Genomic DNA, 17,003 nt, shown 5'->3' with positions numbered 1-17,003 from the left:
ATCTGAGTACATAGCTACAAGACAAGACCTAACTAGTCTAGCAGGGCCCACTACATGTTTAAGTCTTCTTGTGTCTTTCAATGTCTTCTGATCTAAGGTGGAGCTTACACTTGATTTCTGTGTTTGGTCGAAGTATCATGTCTTGAGTCAGTCCCCATGTGTCTGGGTCTTCCATCACTTCAAAGCGGAATGTCTGGTAGAGTAGAGCTAGAGCTACTTTCATTTCTATAGTAACCAACTGCTTACCCAGACACATCCTCGGTCCAGCACTGTAGGGTAAGTATGTAAATGAATGGATGCTTCCATTGTTTTGGTTTAGGAACCGGTTAGGAGAGAATTTTTCTGGTTCTTTCCAGTATTCAGGTAGTCTATGCATGACATAGAAGCTGACAACAACATTTGATCCAGATGGTACCTCTACCCCACACATTGACTGAGTATTCTGCAGTTGGCGAATGGTAGCATAAGCTGCTGGATATAAACGAAGAACTTCTTTGATAATGGCAGTGGTATATTGCAGCTTTGTCAGATCTTCAAATTCAACGTTTCTCCGTGAACCAAGGACTTGGGTGATTTCCTCAAGTAGTTGTTTTTCAACATCTGGCACTTGTGACAGTTCTCTTATTGCCAAACACAATGTTGTAGCAGCTGTATCAAATCCAGCCACAAATATTGTAACAACTTCGTCAATCAGGTCCTCCAGTGTCAAATCAGGGTGCACTTGTGCCATCTTGATGATGTGATCAAGGCCATCATTGGGAGTTTCGCTTCCAGCCATTAACTCGTTTTGCCTTTTGCAAATACAGTCTTTTGAAATTTGGCGTATCTGTTCAACAGCATTGTGGATGCCATGAAGAGTACCTCTTTTCCATGGTTTGAGCCATAGGAGTGGATTGAGACGTTCAGTCAAATATCCTCTGCATGCAGCAGCCAAGGCTCTGGGGATGCTAGAATTGCTGATACTGTCCTGAATCGTCTGACTATCCAGTCCAAGAGCAACTTTTGCAATCAATTCTACTGTTAACAGAGGAAACAGTTGTTTCATGGACAAAACCTTGCATTTTGACCCTTCCAGCCGACTAATGAATCTACGAGTAATATCATTGAAATCACACATTCGATGACGTAGTTGCCTTGTCTGGAATGCAGGAGCAATAGCAATGTGCCTTCTTTGCCAGTCAGCATGGTTAACATTGCTTGCCAACCCAGAACCAAGGAAACGCTTTCCATAGATAGCATAAGACTTTCGATAGATATCGGGTGACTTGGAGTGGATTGAGTTAACCAACACTTTTCTTACATTATCTGGATGGCACACGTAAATTCTTTCGTGGTGCATTGTCCACAGAATAAAAATATTTCCATACTGCTGGCAGAGTTCTAGATGCCACGTGTGGAACGCTTTGCCTTGCTTGTATCGCTCTCTCAGTTCAGAGACGTGGCCACGAAAAAAATCCTTGATTGGCGGACCGGGAATCATCCGAAAATGATAGCGCTTACGATATAGCAATACTGCTAGAGCCGTGAATGACAATGCGATGAGGCAAGAGAAGCCCAGTGCAGCACAGCAAAGGTAGACGAATAGCATCATCCTAGAGATCTCGATGCTAGCTAGGAAGTAGTGCACAATAGCAGCCTGGACTGAAGCTCATGCATTTGAAGATCACTCCTCTCAGCTGGACAACGACGGTATGCAGCCTTTTCCAGTGCAGTGTAAATCAAAGTAAACAGCAAGTCCATATGGGCGTGGTCTTAGTCCCCACCTACTCCAGAAGTATGAAACCATACTTGCGCTGTAAACATTCCAACCTAAGGGTCATATTACGAGTGCCTGCCTAAAAGTTGAAGTTGTACAGAGAATGGGTGTAAACATGTGGTGTAAACGCTACTGTTTGCCTCGATTGAAGGCCAAATGGTTATATGGCTGAGAATGACTGAGGCGGTACTTTGCTTGATTACCGGTGACGCACGCCTGGATGACTCACATCATCAGTCAGTAAAACCCGAAACGGCAAAGACAATAACAGTTTGCTAGACATTCAATTCGTGAGTTTGACTGCTTTTCTGTTCTGTTATTAACTTAAACGGAAACGACGGAATCTAGTTGCGATGGAATTGAAGCCTTTACGCGACAGCGTGAAATGCCTTCTTCAAGGCAAGTTTTTCTCTGTTTTCTGACTTTTGATGTCGTGAGATGTGTTGAATTCTGTGTGATTCGTAGAGCGCTCGCTGCTAGAGCAGCACCTCAAATCAATTCAAGCAAGACGCGTGTCCGCAAACGGCAAACTTGAACAAGGCAGGAATCAATAATTAATTAATTACGAATATTATATGGCGTAAACGTATCTATTTTCTGTTACTTGGAACGTATGAGGCTAACTGAAAAGGTCTCGCCGTGATTTGTAATGTTTTAGTGAACTTCAGAATGCGTCAAATGGCTGAAAAGAGTACCAAGGTGGCGGGTAAGTTGTATGTGCATTACGTCTAACACATCATTACCTACAGTTCTCAAACTCAAACGATGTGATTGGAATTGTACTACTAACTGTAACTGTATATGCTGTTATCTAGACATAATCTTGATTAACATTGCCGTCTTGAGGGTTTAATTAAATTGGTCTAAAATATATGAAATGTGCTGGTTTTAGTTGAGTCAATGACGGTAAATAGAAGGTACGTGTTTGTAGAGTCTCTTGGTATGGCCTTACAGAAAGTTGATCAAACTCAATTGGAAATTTTGAAACTCGGTGACCTGACAGACTCAAACAGAAAGAGACTGGAAGATCTCCATCGTTTTGCAGAAGAGGAAAGAGTTTGTCAGGCAAACGACGTGTAAGTGTCCACTATAGTCTTTGTTTATACTTTCGAAGTGTATGGCTGCATGTGCATGCTTTTGTAGGATTGAGTTTGAACAAGTTATGGCTGCATTGACCGACAAATTCAGATCAGCTCCGAAAATCTACGTAAGTTATGACTGTGCTTGATTAATAAGCAAGATGTTTGTTAGGTTAATGTCTTGATGCTGTTTTCACAGTCTGATATATTAATGCAGACAGAGCTATCAATGTTGTCTCAGAAGCAGGCAGCAGCAAAGGAGACTGGTACATGACCATTCTAAGATCTATTTATAAGGTTAGAGACTGTAAGACTGATTTTGGCTTACCTATCTGCATTCTAGTGGACAAAAAACGACAGTCTGTTGAAGAAACAAGAGAAAAACTAGAGAAGATTCTTGACCGAAACGGTAACAGTTGTACTGTCTTTCTGGATGAGCAATTAGAGACTCAGTACATGTGCGTGTGTTGTGCAATAGATAAGCTTCGAGCAGTTTCTGAAATTGAGGATGACACTTGGAAGATAGTTGTGTTAGTGTGGTGACAAATATGTAGTCATGATTGTGTGTTTTATGGCATATGTACTAGTATATGTTTACAGTTTATACGGGTGACTATGCCCTCATATGCCATTTATTGGTTTATTTTATTTGTATGTACTACGTACTGTAGCATCTATCTATTTTATTTCTTTGTTTAGTTGCTTATCTATATACTTACTCACTCATTTATATTCAATCATGATATTAAACCATTTCTACATCAGTTGTTTCATCATATGTTAGGTGATCTATTTGGCTTTAATTTCTACTTCATTTATTTATCTACATTAATTTTAACATTCTTTTTTATGCTTTGTCACTGCATGCGGTTCTGTGGATTTGAAGTAGACGTGTGAGTAGCCATTCTCATTATTGTGTTGTTCTCATTCAGAGACATGCTACAAGACGAAAGGAGCAGAGCAACAAGTGAGTTGGCTGTGAGAAAGCAGAAACTAGAAGAGCTACAAATCTGAAGTGTAGACCAGAGTGCATTTAACTTTCACGTACACTTCTGTTCTTATTTTAGAAAATTAGTCAGTTTAAATATTTAAACTTGATTTGGTGCTGGGAAGAAACGATGATGACTGACCCTTGCAACATCTGTAAAGGTAGCCAGTCCGCTGTCTGTTCCAACCCTAAGTGATGCACAGATGGGTTGAACCATTCGCGAATGGCCATGGGTTAATTGAACTATTCGCAAATGGTTTGGATTCGCTCAGGGGTCGCCGTCAACACGCATACACCACAATGTGACATTACCTGCATCTGCTCCCTTCTCTAGATCTAGCCACACCCTCGATCTGCATTTCACTTTTGAAGGTCTTGCTGCTGTGTTGTTTGTCGTTTCTTACACCTGATTCCTTTCCTCACCATGGGATGCCCGGATGTCTTTGCGTCATAGCTATGGCTGCTGCTGGTGGAGCTACGGTGTTCGTAATGTACTATGACGGTGCCCCTCTAGATGAAATGTCGCGCGAAAGAGACATTGTGTTAGAATTCACTAACTGGCTTGTCTCCAATGGAGTTCAGGCGGACGTGTTCCTCCATCATCTCACGAAGCCTCCAGAAAACTGGATTGTTTGGCTGCGGGAACAGGCCTCATCTGCAGAATTTGTAGTAGCCATTGTTTCAGAAGCACTACTGCACAAACCTAAACAGCAAGATTCCATTGGTGACACCATGTACAACATCATCATGGCGCTTGACCGATCACTGCTTATTCCCGTTTTCTTGAATGAAGAAATTATCGACTCTCGCATTCCTAGCGCTTTTCGAGGACTGCCGAAGTACAGCGTGTATACACGTTTTAGTGAAGAATTGGGTGCTCTTGAATGGTTACTGGATGATCATGAGTATTCATCGGCAAAAGTTTTGTATGGTCGATTGACAAAACAAACTGACTTGTTTCGAGGTCCAAAACAAGTGGGAAACGTGAAAGGCTTGTTCCAACCCTTTTCATGTGCATTTCTCGGGACATCTGGTAAGATTTAATTGTTTATATTGATTGGAATTACTGTGTTGTTTGAGTGGTAGTCTACGCAGAGAGAATATATGCTGAGAATGGTTCCACTTTTAGGTGCTTGCAGCCAGGTCAGTGGAATGGTGGGAACTCAGTAGGTTTGGCAAAACTTGTAATGGCTTGACTCTTTCGATTGGGCTCTTTCAGCCTCTTCCAGAAGAGTTTGGAAGAGGGGCATGCTCTTCCAACCAGCAGCAGAGGTGGTAGAATTGGCTCTTCCAGCCATAGGGGCAGAGCTGTAGAAGCTGGGAGAGGGGCGTGCACATGAAGCCTCTTCTGGAAGAGGCTGGAAGTGCCCAATCGAATGCACCCGTAGTCATACTGTTGGAAATAAGGTCACATGTGTCTTTCGATTGATGTGCAGAATGTTTTGGTAATTGTAAATTAACACACATCTAGGTTTAGGGTATCTAGTTTGTTTTCATGTTTTAAACATGCATGCAGGACATTGTATAGGTACAGTATCACACACCAAGTACCATCATGTACTTGATAGCACCTAAGTGGTTATTTTGATACAATAACATGTTGCAGACATGCACACTGTCTATTGGAAGGTGGGAAATGTGTGATTTATTATGCCAAGATTACATGTTCTTTCAAGCCAGTCTTTAGTAGCAACAGTAGATGTGCATTGGTGAAAAGCGCTATTGACATTTTATATAGCTTTGTGATAGACTAGTTTTTAGCAGTGAAGCTGAACTTTAGCAGTCTTAAGATAAGAGAGTAAGTCAGGTGATCAATCTATTCTATAGTGATTTTCTGTATTGGGAACTTGTTTTTTAATTTTTTTACATGAACTTTATGATCAACATTTGGCTCTTATCTTGGACATTGTTGTATCTTGTCTCTTAATGATTATGAAAAGGCAAAGAACTTATTTTGTATTTATATTTAGGTATTGTCACTGACGCTTGTCCACGGACACATCCAGTCATTGCATCAACATCAACATTGAATTCAACAGAAGGTAGAGAATTTGGCCTGTCATGTTCTATCATATTTCAATTTTACTCTGTTTAGCAAGAGAAACTCATTCTGCAGAGAATACTACAGTAGCCGAAAGCCCTTTTCCTGACCACTTAGGTGTTCCTTTCATAGGAAGGGAGAGAGACATTGCATCAATAAAACAAAATTTGTTACCGGAATCAGGTGTTTCTGTTGTGGGTCTGTTTGGTTGTACTGGATCAGGCAAGTCACGAACTGCTCAGGAAGCTGCTAGTCAGTTCCAAATGGAGCATCCATGTACAAAAGTTTGTCTAATTGACATACAGCAATGTTTGGAAGAAGCATCATGGGCCCAACATTTTTTTGAGAAGTTAACTGGTTACCCACCTAAGTCTACTGCAAATTCTGCTGATAATTTTAGGCAGTGGATAAAAATGAACGACAACAACTATGTGCTCATTGTTGATAACTGTGAGTCTGTTGTGAATGAGTTGGCTACATTCAAAGAATTCATAGCTACCATAGTTCTGAATAGTAGGGGCAGGATCAAATGCATTTTGACATCACAGAGACGGTTTCGAATTCGAAAGCAAGGAATAGTCATGCGTATATTGCCATGGGAAACACTGCAGCCTAGTGATGCAAGCAAGTTGTTCTTTCAAATTGCTGGTAACGTCTGCACAGAAGAAGAAGCTCAACATGTTTGTAATATTTGTGGCAACATTCCTCTTACTGTAAATGCTGCTGCTTCATTAGTAGGATCACACAGAATTCGCTGCGTTGATCTCATCAAAAAGCTTCAAAATGAGGAAGAGAAGCTCGCTAGTGTACTGGAGTTTGATGATGGAGATGTGTCCTTGATGCAGATTTTGAAGATGTCATTTGAGCGATGGTCTCTGCATGAGCAGAAGCAGTTTGTGAAACTGTCTGTATTTTCTGGTAGCTTTAGCAAAGAGCTAGCTGATGCTGTTCTTGGTCAGGATTCATCAGAGACCATTTGGGGTTTGCCTTGTATCCAGGCAAAACCACAGAGCAATTGGTATGAGCTTCATCGGGTTTTTCGTGAATTTGGTCACAGCTTGGCCTCAGATCCACAAACGGCTTCCGTTTTTCATCCTGTATTTCAAGAAGCAAGTATGTCTTTGCTAGGTGCATGTGCAGAGTTAGTCAAGAATTTAAGTGAACAGTTTGCAAAGGACGCATCAACGGTTAAAGAAGAATTTTCAGCAACAAGCCACATTATTAAGCAGTTTGTTAGAGAAGCTACCAACTGCATTTCAACAGGTTTTCAACATCAATATATCTCTGCAGCTCTTTATTGCCCTTTTTTGTTTGACATCTTTATTAACACTGAAGAACGACTAGCCTTCTATAAGTCTTGTGTAAAGGCAGCTTCCAGTGTTTATAGTGAAGTAGATGAGTGCCAGGTGCGGTTTTGGTTGGTGCATGATCTGATAAGTGAAGGCAGCTTGTGTGAAGCCCAGAGTTGTCTTGATGTTGCGAAGAAGATTTTTGATTGTTTGAGTTGTGAACAGAAAAAAAACCTAGAGGGCCTCTATTATTACACATTGTGTCTGCAGGCAAATAGAGGAGATCGCAGTAATGTCAGCATTGGTAATTCATGCTACTTGCAAGCTGTTTCAGCTTTTGTAAAGCGGGACCCAGTGGAATTACACCCTAATGTAATTCTGCCTGGATTCATTTGTGGCAGTTTGGGTATTAGGACTTTGGTAGAATGCAGTTCAGTATATAGTCGGGGAGAAGATCCTACTACAAGAAGCAAGTCAGTGCAATTTGCTCGTATTGGTCATCGCCTTTGCTGCACATTAAAGAAGCCCCGTAATCATCCTGATTATTTGCTGAGTCAAAACAGTTTTGCTATAGCACAGATGGCTTGCTGTAACTATGGAGATGCAGAGAAAACGTTCATGGACATATTGAAGGCTCAGGAGGAACTGACTGACAACCACAGAGACTTTGCTATTTTATGTGCAAATGTGGGTCAATGTCAAGCTTTCCGGGGAAACTACTTAGATGCTGGAAAAAACTTTGAAAAATCGTATAACATGTTAAAGGAACTAAATGGTGATGAACACAAAGAGACACTGAGATCAAGATTTGAACTTGCAGTCAACTGTCAGAATAACCACGAGATTGAAACTGCTCTTGAACATTTCTGTGGCATACAAGACACCGTGAGAAGTATGGATGAGACGAACAGGCCGGCACTTGATTTTGACTTAACTGTAGTGGAAAAACAAATAGATGTTTTGCAAGGTCAAGATCAGCCAGGTAGTAAGGACTGGCTATCACTTTTTAATGGGGATTTATAGTCTAAACTCTAAACTTTGTAAGTTTTAGCTGGCCATTATTATTTGCTATAGTTATTGGTACTGATTTTTGGGTATGTAAATGTTTGTACACACTCTGTCACTAGTACATACACAGCATGTATACTTTCATTGGTGGTTAAGATATTTCAATATCTTTGGTTTGCACGTTTTAGTGCGTTCTTTTCAAAGGTGATGCTTGAGTTTTGGTAGAATAGGGAGCACCTGCCCTTGGACTTCTGACCGGATTTCACTGTAACTTCTAAGCGACACAAAGACTGCCAAGCCTAGGAACTTAGGCAACTGCAAGTTATACTGAGATTGAAGCTACATACTGTAGGCTCTCTACACAGTGGAGAGATCAGACTTGTATGTGAACAGTAGTTGCAGTGACACAGAAACTAGTTCATTTAAACAACTCAGTAAATATTTTATTATTGTGGTTTAGTGAAATGTTGTTTATTGATTGATTCGGTATTCCGAGGCTCTTTCTGTGTAGAGCGATATCATGAGGAACTACAACGACGGAAGTACAAAAGGTAGAACTTAGGCTCAACCTAGTGATTATTGAACCTACTGAACCTACTAACAACATACGTCTGTTTTATAGCTGATGAAGGTAGCGACGGTGATACTATACTAGTAAGCTTGATTAAGTGCATGGTCGTCTCTTGTTCTTGATCATACATGGAACCCATCCGACTGCTCGTCTACTATCTCTATAAAAAATGATAACTCTGTAACTCTCTACAGAAATCCTGTTGCTCAGATAACTGACAGTGCTCGAGGCAAGGTTGGATTCACTAAAGGCTTACATGTATGGGAGCTGACATGGCACAAACTATGGGGTCTTGTGCAGTCGCCGGTGTGGCTACAAAAGATGCTCCTCTCCACTGCTCAGGATGAATGAACGTAGTTGGGGATTGGATATCAATGCCTTTTAGTTACAAGACATGATGATGAAGATCTGATCAAATTTCCAAGAACATTTAAAGATTCTGACTACAGGTTACCCATTACATTTCGTGTGTATATTGGATATGGACAAGGGAACACTTGGCTATGAAGCTGAAGGCCGTTATTTGGGAACAGCATTTGGAGGACTAAAAGGGCTGTGTCTATATCCCTCAGTGTCTGCTGTGTATGGGTCGCACGGAAGTAGAACTTGTATACTGGGGAGAGTTCCAAAGTATGTGAGCACTAATAATGTCTTTATGGATTTGATTTGTGGTACTGGTGGGGTATAGGGCAACCACCTGAGTTAAAAGATTTATGCACACGGACAGCAAGAAAGGCACTTAGTAGAATCTGACTACATCAAGTGAGTGAGTTGCCTCTGCCTCGATCGTTAATTAGATACATTGAATCAGCTACTCCAGTTTATTAATTAACTTAACCTCGAGGCCCAAGTTGACAATGGACTCTCTGTTGGCCATACCTACTTGTACTTTTATATTGCTTACATCAAATGTTTTATTGATTCTGTATTTGAGGTATTTTGTAGTCAAATTACATTTTGTTTGTTATGAGCACCAATTGTATACCAGTCGTTATATTCGTAGTCTGAGAATGAAGGTAAGTGGACATTCTTGTCGTTTGACTGTTATGTCTTGCAGTATTTCTAAGAGTATAGCTGCCTAGCGGTGTCTGTAGTGTTTGGAGGTAACCAGGGTATTATAGCCATTGTCAGTGTTGATTCGCTTTAAGATTATTCTTGTGCAATAAATTGATGCAAGAGACATGCTGCTAGATATGCTGGAGTTTAACAAATTCCAATTGAGTACAGTACTCCCAGCTCATAATGGGATTGCATATATGTATACTGTACCTGCACTTATGAAGGCTATATCTATATGCAGTTATCAATACTGTAATGCTGTTGACAGTGTATAGGCAGTCTAGTAAATACTGTAAACGCGTGCTCAACACAACACAAGCATTAAAAATGCTGCAAATAAATGAGATTTTAGCGTTTCAGCATCTTGATGCATGAAGCTATAGGATAAGTACAAATGTGTTTGTGAGCAATATCCGTCCTCGGTTATGATGTGAGCAGTGAAACGTACTTCTCCTAGCACTTAATTGCAGGTAGTAAAAAGAAAGTTATCAATGCGGAAGTGTGGTGACAGTGTTTGAAACTAAGTTGTATTTGTCATGTTACTCCAATAAATCAATTATATATAATAATTGAAATACCTATATAAATTGTAGGTAAGATGTTATTCTTTTAGCTCAAAATTTTACAGCATCATTGTAAATCTAACAGAATTTAAATTGCATGTGTAAACTACTGTACAGATTTAATTGTGCCAGTCATAAAATGTGTAAATTATAATATATCAACAAGTCTGTGCAGACAAACAACCAGGTAGATACAGAAGTAAGACAGCATTTAATTAACAGCTCTTCTTTAAGGATTCTTAATTTCCGACTGCTAGTTAAGAAAATTATATTTGTGCATGCTGCTGCCTCGTGCATCCTGCTGCCTCGTGCATCCAGACCTTGGTCTACCTAGTGCATCCAAACATGTCGGCAATCGCAGCCGCTACGGCTGTTCTGATAGGTGCTTCAGCTTTTATGCTGCATTTGTCCTTACATATGATCGATGAGGGCCACGTCGGTGTGTATTATCGAGGTGGGGCTTTACTGAAGGAAACGAGTAACCCGGGCTATCACCTCATGCTACCGGCCATCACCTCATACCGTTCCGTACAAACGACGCTGCAAACGGACGAGGTAAAGAATGTTCCGTGTGGAACAAGCAGTGGTGTGATGATCTACTTCGACCGTGTAGAGGTGGTCAATTTTCTTGATGCAGACCGCGTGTATGAAGTGGTGAAGAGGTACACGGTCGACTATGATCGTGCGTTGATTTTCAACAAGGTGCATCACGAGTTGAATCAATTCTGCAGCGGTCATTCGGTTCAGGAGGTCTACATCGACTTGTTTGACAAAATTGATGAAAACCTTAAGACTGCACTTGAAAAAGATCTGGGTTCTATGGCGCCAGGTTTGCACGTGCATGCCGTTCGAGTGACTAAACCCAAGATACCAGAGGGGATTAAATTGAATTATGAGAAGATGGAAGAAGAGAAGACAAAGCTGATGATTGCACAGCAGAAACAAAAAGTTGTCGAAAAGGAAGCAGAAACGGAAAGGAAGAGAGCTCTCATTGAAGCAGAAAAAGTTGCACAGGTATCCAAAATTCAATATCAGCAAAAGGTCACTGAGAAGGAGAGTCAGAGGCAAATCTCACGTATTGAAGATGAGTCTCTTCTTGCAAGGCAAAAAGCAAAATCTGATGGAGAATTCTATAGCGCACAAAAGCAAGCAGAAGCTAACAAATTGCTTCTATCACCAGAATATTTGGCATTGAAGCAGTATGAAGCAATTACCACAAGGTCAAAATTGTACTTTGGACCTAGTATACCTAAGTTTTTTGTGGACAACAATCTTGCCAGTATGGCTATGGCAGCTAGTGAAGTAAATAGTACTTCAGAAGACATTAGTGAGCTTAATTAAGTAGCTAATGTGCAGCATGTGTGCTTGTGAGTGTAATTGTGAGTGAAATGTGATACTGTGATTTGATTGCCATGGATGCTGTTTGTTGATTTTAATGTTCTCAAAACAAGCTACCAGTATTGCTGGAACACAATTTTTCTGTTCTTAGTCGGCTTTTGAGCAAGCAAATAAGATAATTTCTGGACCTTGAAATATTATTTAATTGAAAGCACAACAAACTTGTTCTACTGAACAATGGTAGCGTGTGTCTGTCACTTAGTGCACTAGCAAATACTACAAGATGCAGAGAAAGTGAAATAGACTGTAGATACTGCCATCATGCACAGGCAGTGTAAAGTGAAGTGTGGTCAACTACTGCACTGGTGTGTGTGTGTGTGTGTGTGTGTGTGTGTGTGTGTGTGTGTGTGTGTGGTGTGTGATTAAATGTGTGTCTGTTTGTTGTGTGTAGAAACAAAACATCTCGTCTCTGACCAAATCTTCTAACTAATTAAGATACCATACATTCAACACATTAGTGGCTATTCACTGGCTCAATAAACTGCAAAAATTCTAAAAGCTCAGAGGGGACATCAAGCCGACAAATCATCCTACTGCTTGTGAGATATCGTCTAATTGCCAGCCTACACAAGTCCTTTAATGCTAAAGGATGGACACTCAATGTATCAACCCTTTTTGCTGTTTCAAATTCACTAGCAGCACAAGCTGCTTGTGCAACAGTATGACCCTCAATATTTACAACATCAAATTTGGCACCCGCACTGTGAAGCAACTCCAAACATTGGATATTCCCTGACTGTGCCGCCCAGTGAGCTGGCGTGTTATCATAATCTGACTCTTGCACATTCACGTCAGCGTCTGCATTGAGCAATGTCTGAACTATCTCAATGCTAGCATCAGCAGAGTCGACAGCATGATGTAAAGGTGACTCGTAACTGTGACAGTCATTGATATTCACTCTAGCTCCAGCTTCCACAAGTCGCTTGACTGCTGCAGTTTGCTTGTACATAACAGCCACGTTAAGTGGCGTGAAATTGTGCCTTCCCTGCGCATTAATCTGAGCACCATGCTTGAGGAACAGATCAATGACAGTTAAGTTGCCACCCTCAGCTGCCTTGTGCAATGGCTGTTCACCTAGTTCGTTTTCCACATCCAACGGAGATCCTCTAGATAACAGATATTCACACACGTGCATCTGCCCGTATTTTGCTGCTCTGTGGAGTGCAGTGTCACCCTCTGTGTGGAGTACAGTGCAGCACACGTCAACTTTCATCTTCTCCACCATGACCTTCACTTTTGAAAGATCTCCGTCTTTTGCGTATCCGAGAAACTGCTCTGATTCATCCATTTGGCCAAATTAATTAACATTAAGCATTTTCAAGAACCCGGATAGACTAGATTTAGTTTGCGCTTGCGCATACGTTTACGTCAGTGCTTGCATTTCGAGCCGAGTTGCTTGTGTGTTGCTGGCTGTATTGGGCACAATGACGACATCTTCAGATTTCGGTAATCCACTTAGAAAGTTTAAGCTCGTCTTCTTGGGAGAGCAGAGCGGTAAGAGGATGACATCATGCTCACGGTCAGTTGAGGAGGCTTGAGTGTGACAGCAAACGTATGTTTCTCCTGTAGTTGGGAAGACATCACTCATCACAAGGTTTATGTACGACAGCTTTGACAACACGTATCAGGTTGGGCAGAGTCCCGGATGTGAAGTTTTTGTGGCGTTTTGTGTTTGCACTATGGCGTGTTCTTTATATTTTAGGCAACAATAGGCATCGACTTCTTGTCGAAGACTATGTATCTTGAAGACAGAACGGTAATTACATTGGGTGTTGGAATTAGACTCCCGGAGGAATGCCTTCCTAACACCCATAAACTAGTAAAACAATGCGTTAAGGCGTTAGGTGTGGTTGTATGTGTAATAACTGAGGTTTGCATGTACAAGTGGGTGATTCAGTTGCTAAACATACAGATACAATGTTATTGTTTTTAATTAATTAATTGATATGATTTCCTTTTGTCAGTGGAAACAACTGCAACTATACGTATTTGCTGTAATTTTGTTGTGTAATGGTCACTTGAAATGAAAGAAACGTTTTTGGAGCGTTTGTTGGTAGATTTGATAGCTACTTATGTAATAAAAGTTTAGACATTGTACATTTCCGGGTGACGTTTGGTGGCTTGAAAAAGTTGACTTGTTTGTCTGTCTGTCTGTCTGTCTGTCTGTCTGTCTGTCTGTCTGTATCGGTAGAGTAAGTGTTCAAATAAAACAATCTGTCTGTCTCTGTCTGTCTGTATGTATGTATGTATGTATGTATGTATGTATGTATGTATGTATGTCTCTTCTGTTTGTCTGTCTGTCTTTCTGTCTGTTTTGCCAGCTGCCGCTTACCTGCTTGTCTAGGTAGCTTGCAATGTATGGATGTCAACTGCATGTAGCCAACAGCTACATTTTATAGCATCTGTTATAGATGAGTTACTAATTGGATATGATTTGGCTGTGAAGGTTCGATTGCAGTTGTGGGATACAGCTGGTCAGGAGAGATTTCGAAGCTTGATTCCCAGCTATATCAGAGATTCAACTGTAGCTGTTGTTGTTTATGATATCACAAGTATGATGTGTTAATAAGAATGACCAGTGATTTGACAAACGGATAGACAATTAATGTAATCATTAGTACTAGTGCTTAGTGCAGATTATTATATCAACAAACAAACATGTCAGAGTAACGTACACCTGGACTACTACTGCTTTATGTGTGTGTGTGTGTGTGTGTGTGTGTGTGTGTGTGTGTGTGTGCGCGCACGTGCATGTGTGTAGGGTTCGTACACACTTATGTCTAAATTGACAGACAAGAGAGGTGGATGAAACGACAGCTGGTTTATGCCCACTATCAATATTGCTACGTAATTATCAGTTTGTTATCCTTTTGTGTAGATGCTAATTCATTCAACCAAACGAATAAGTGGATTGATGATGTGCGGACAGAGAGAGGCAATGATGTCATAATTATGTTGGTTGGAAATAAAACAGATTTAGCAGATAAACGGTACAGAGTTTGTTTGTTTGTATGTTTGTTTGCTTGTGTGTTTGTTCGCTTGTGTGTTTCTTTGTTTGTCCATTTTGATTTAGTTTTATGTTGTACCATTTGAACGTATGCGTATGGGTGTTCGTAATCACTCACTTTGTCTTTTAGGCAAGTTTCAATAGAAGATGGTGAGAAGAAAGCGAAAGACCTAAATGTTATGTTCATCGAGACAAGTGCAAAATCAGGCTACAACGTCAAGCAGGTTTGACCTCTGTGCTTCGTCTCAAACTACAAATACTCACGGCTTCTGTTTGTGTATAGCTATTTAGACGAGTTGCAGCAGCACTTCCAGGAATGGAAAGCTCATCAGAAAGGCAGCATCATGAACGTAATACATTGTCAGCATTACCTCTACAGTTGTACTATATTTCCGCACATTTAGCTGCATGCTGGTGTAAGCGGGGATTACCAGAAAGTTGCTTGTCGGACTCTGGTAACGGTACCGGCATGCCGGTATAGCGCGAGGGAGTGCCGATAATGGCGAGGGAGCAACTATACATGCGCCGTAATTCGACCTAGAGAATGCAGCTTCCCCCGAAGCCCAGCTAGAAAGAGAAAAGTCGAACAACCAGAAGGTATCGAGAATGGATCTTTGCAGTGTGGCAGAAGATCGTACAAATCGAAAAAGCTAGCAGTACTACGCATGTACGACAAGCTCAGTGGAACAAAACAAAAGTCGCCAGGGAATGTGGAGTGTCTTGTCAGTGTGTACAGGATTAGGTTTGAACAAGCAGAAGAACATACAGGGCTAATAGATAAGGAAGAGAGGAAGACGATGAAGAAGAGGAGGATGAAGACAGAAAATCAAACATTATAGGGTTGATTACATACTACATATAGATGAAAAAGTATACATCTTAGTGTTTATTTATGTTAGTTCAGTCAATATCTAAGAACGCATGCAACATAGATCTATCGGTCCAGTCTATAGCTAAGGAGGTTGGTCAAATCACCTCTCTTTCTCTGGCGCCTTGGGAATCCCCAGCTTAGACTGGCTTGCAGCTAAATGCGCGGAAATAGGGTATATGTAGAGTGGACAGACGGATTTGTAGAGTGTAGAGATGTAGTTGCTCTAGTTTAGGGGTAGGCAAACAGTGTGGTGTGTTCAGACATAACAGTAAGAACCATTAACATCCAAGTAGGTAATAGGTTTAATTAAACTGGTTGTTTATCTTTTATTTCTTGCCCCTTGTCACTGTGTACCAACTTAGGGCATCTCTATTTTGACAATGGGAGATAGCACAAGTGAAGGGTCAAATAGTAATTGAGTAATTGATTGGTCGATTGATTGATTGATTTATGTAGATGCAGTAATTAACATTCCAATGAATCAATCAAGCAATCAGTCACTCAATGAGTTGGATATCAAGATTGTATGCCTCTGCCCATGTAGGCATTTTTGATTACACAGGATTAGGTAGTATGTCAGTGTGTGGCATTTATGAGCAGTTCTTGAGTGACATCTTGTTTATGTACTCTTGGTTTGGCTTGAGTTGAAAATAGGGGGACTCAGCTGTCTCTGACCACTTGTCTAGTAAGTGTGCAGTGGATGCAAAGATGCACTGATGGTGTGTGTGTGTGTGTGTGTGTGTGTGTGTGTGTGTGTGTGTGTGTGTGTGTGTGTGTGTGTGTGTGTGTGTGTGCCTCTCTTGACTCAGGAGTATAAATGAGTACCTGGTCTTTGACTGGGGTGGGACTTTGGGTGCCCACACCACAGTTGGCATCGCAATCGATGCTCCTGTGAGCACCTGGCCAGGCTCCAGGAGATTGCTTAGCACGGCCCATAGCTCCTGCTTAGTGCACAGGAACCCAGCCATCTGGCTGGGGGGGGCATTACCATTTAACGGCAGTTCCTTATCCATTTGCCTTTTTTGTGTGACTTATACTTTCAAGTTTTGTGTTTTGACTTGTTACTTGTTTGTTTTCAACAGAGAACATTGTGATTACCGAACCACCACCTGATCCTCAGAACAGCCAGTCAGGATGTTGGTGCTGAGTGGGTATCGATTCTGGCTGCTGTGTATCATTTTATTGCAATGAATCAGTTTGCATTAGTTCTGTCAAATGTGATCTGTAAGTACACTTGAGAGACTAAATTTCATCAGTTTCAACTAGAGGGGCACTTACGAGTGCGTGTATGATGTATCGCTACTTGAACGTTGAATACTGTATGTAGTATTGATGTTTGTTGAATGATCACGTGAGTGCGTCCGTGGCCATGC

At 41.1% G+C, this 17,003-nt stretch overlaps 6 protein-coding genes and 1 pseudogene across 9 annotated transcripts; 5 read left to right on the top strand and 2 right to left on the bottom strand.

Annotated features, from left to right (window-relative positions):
• Window positions 1-58: 58 nt before the first annotated feature.
• LOC134196795 (cholesterol 24-hydroxylase-like) lies at window positions 59-1,591 on the bottom strand. Its single transcript, XM_062666015.1, has one exon. It carries the CDS (start codon window positions 1,589-1,591, stop codon window positions 59-61), a length of 1,533 nt encoding a protein of 510 aa, XP_062521999.1.
• On the top strand, window positions 1,023-4,021 carry LOC134196729 (uncharacterized). The gene is made up of 9 exons (XM_062665950.1): window positions 1,023-2,155; window positions 2,222-2,296; window positions 2,415-2,462; window positions 2,688-2,832; window positions 2,900-2,963; window positions 3,035-3,101; window positions 3,179-3,244; window positions 3,314-3,365; window positions 3,768-4,021. The coding sequence occupies exons 1-9, from the start codon at window positions 2,110-2,112 to the stop codon at window positions 3,847-3,849; spliced, it is 645 nt and encodes a 214-aa protein (XP_062521934.1). The 5' UTR covers window positions 1,023-2,109; the 3' UTR covers window positions 3,850-4,021.
• Window positions 4,022-4,238: 217 nt separating this feature from the next.
• On the top strand, window positions 4,239-9,705 carry LOC134196727 (uncharacterized). Of its 4 annotated transcripts, none has more exons than XM_062665945.1 (5): window positions 4,239-4,856; window positions 5,794-5,865; window positions 5,919-8,542; window positions 8,622-8,712; window positions 8,784-9,705. In XM_062665945.1, the coding sequence occupies exons 1-3, from the start codon at window positions 4,253-4,255 to the stop codon at window positions 8,174-8,176; spliced, it is 2,934 nt and encodes a 977-aa protein (XP_062521929.1). In that variant the 5' UTR covers window positions 4,239-4,252; the 3' UTR covers window positions 8,177-8,542; window positions 8,622-8,712; window positions 8,784-9,705. The 4 variants fall into 4 exon arrangements, with proteins under 4 accessions (XP_062521929.1, XP_062521930.1, XP_062521931.1 ...); XM_062665946.1 differs by having other exon boundaries at window positions 5,919-8,712; window positions 8,784-8,815; window positions 8,927-9,705; XM_062665947.1 differs by having other exon boundaries at window positions 5,919-8,712; window positions 8,784-9,362; window positions 9,421-9,705.
• On the top strand, window positions 8,369-9,705 carry LOC134196794 (SPRY domain-containing SOCS box protein 1-like; annotated as a pseudogene).
• Window positions 9,706-10,667: 962 nt separating this feature from the next.
• On the top strand, window positions 10,668-11,903 carry LOC134196585 (erlin-2-B-like). The gene has a single exon (XM_062665760.1). The coding sequence runs from the start codon at window positions 10,700-10,702 to the stop codon at window positions 11,693-11,695; it is 996 nt and encodes a 331-aa protein (XP_062521744.1). The 5' UTR covers window positions 10,668-10,699; the 3' UTR covers window positions 11,696-11,903.
• Window positions 11,904-12,160: 257 nt separating this feature from the next.
• On the bottom strand, window positions 12,161-13,136 carry LOC134196330 (26S proteasome non-ATPase regulatory subunit 10-like). The gene has a single exon (XM_062665430.1). The coding sequence runs from the start codon at window positions 13,038-13,040 to the stop codon at window positions 12,207-12,209; it is 834 nt and encodes a 277-aa protein (XP_062521414.1). The 5' UTR covers window positions 13,041-13,136; the 3' UTR covers window positions 12,161-12,206.
• Window positions 13,092-16,980, top strand: LOC134196331 (ras-related protein Rab-6A-like). The gene is made up of 8 exons (XM_062665431.1): window positions 13,092-13,246; window positions 13,322-13,380; window positions 13,455-13,508; window positions 14,199-14,304; window positions 14,631-14,742; window positions 14,890-14,983; window positions 15,043-15,109; window positions 16,713-16,980. Exons 1-8 carry the CDS (start codon window positions 13,177-13,179, stop codon window positions 16,775-16,777), a joined length of 627 nt encoding a protein of 208 aa, XP_062521415.1. The 5' UTR covers window positions 13,092-13,176; the 3' UTR covers window positions 16,778-16,980.
• The last annotated feature ends 23 nt before the right edge of the window (window positions 16,981-17,003 follow it).

The sequence above is a fragment of the Corticium candelabrum genome, chromosome 21 (assembly GCF_963422355.1).
Source record: "Corticium candelabrum chromosome 21, ooCorCand1.1, whole genome shotgun sequence".
NCBI lineage: Eukaryota > Metazoa > Porifera > Homoscleromorpha > Homosclerophorida > Plakinidae > Corticium > Corticium candelabrum.
Note: the sequence above shows the minus strand (reverse complement) of the source record. Positions and strands in the feature narration are given on the sequence as shown.

Excerpts from the sequence above, each read along its gene's own strand:
- LOC134196795 (XM_062666015.1), bottom strand. The coding sequence starts at position 1,591 with ATGATGCTATTCGTCTACCTTTGCTGTGCTGCACTGGGCTTCTCTTGC.
- LOC134196729 (XM_062665950.1), top strand. The coding sequence starts at position 2,110 with ATGGAATTGAAGCCTTTACGCGACAGCGTGAAATGCCTTCTTCAAG. Across the intron at positions 2,833-2,899 it reads GTTTGTCAGGCAAACGACGT|GATTGAGTTTGAACAAGTTA; the intron begins GTAAGTGTCCAC and ends ATGCTTTTGTAG. Across the intron at positions 3,245-3,313 it reads GAAGATTCTTGACCGAAACG|ATAAGCTTCGAGCAGTTTCT; the intron begins GTAACAGTTGTA and ends GTTGTGCAATAG.
- LOC134196727 (XM_062665945.1), top strand. The coding sequence starts at position 4,253 with ATGCCCGGATGTCTTTGCGTCATAGCTATGGCTGCTGCTGGTGGAGCT. Across the intron at positions 4,857-5,793 it reads TGCATTTCTCGGGACATCTG|GTATTGTCACTGACGCTTGT; the intron begins GTAAGATTTAAT and ends ATTTATATTTAG. Across the intron at positions 5,866-5,918 it reads AACATTGAATTCAACAGAAG|CAAGAGAAACTCATTCTGCA; the intron begins GTAGAGAATTTG and ends TACTCTGTTTAG.
- LOC134196585 (XM_062665760.1), top strand. The coding sequence starts at position 10,700 with ATGTCGGCAATCGCAGCCGCTACGGCTGTTCTGATAGGTGCTTCAGCT.
- LOC134196330 (XM_062665430.1), bottom strand. The coding sequence starts at position 13,040 with ATGGATGAATCAGAGCAGTTTCTCGGATACGCAAAAGACGGAGATCTT.
- LOC134196331 (XM_062665431.1), top strand. The coding sequence starts at position 13,177 with ATGACGACATCTTCAGATTTCGGTAATCCACTTAGAAAGTTTAAGCTC. Across the intron at positions 13,247-13,321 it reads CTTCTTGGGAGAGCAGAGCG|TTGGGAAGACATCACTCATC; the intron begins GTAAGAGGATGA and ends TTTCTCCTGTAG. Across the intron at positions 14,743-14,889 it reads ACAGATTTAGCAGATAAACG|GCAAGTTTCAATAGAAGATG; the intron begins GTACAGAGTTTG and ends TTTGTCTTTTAG.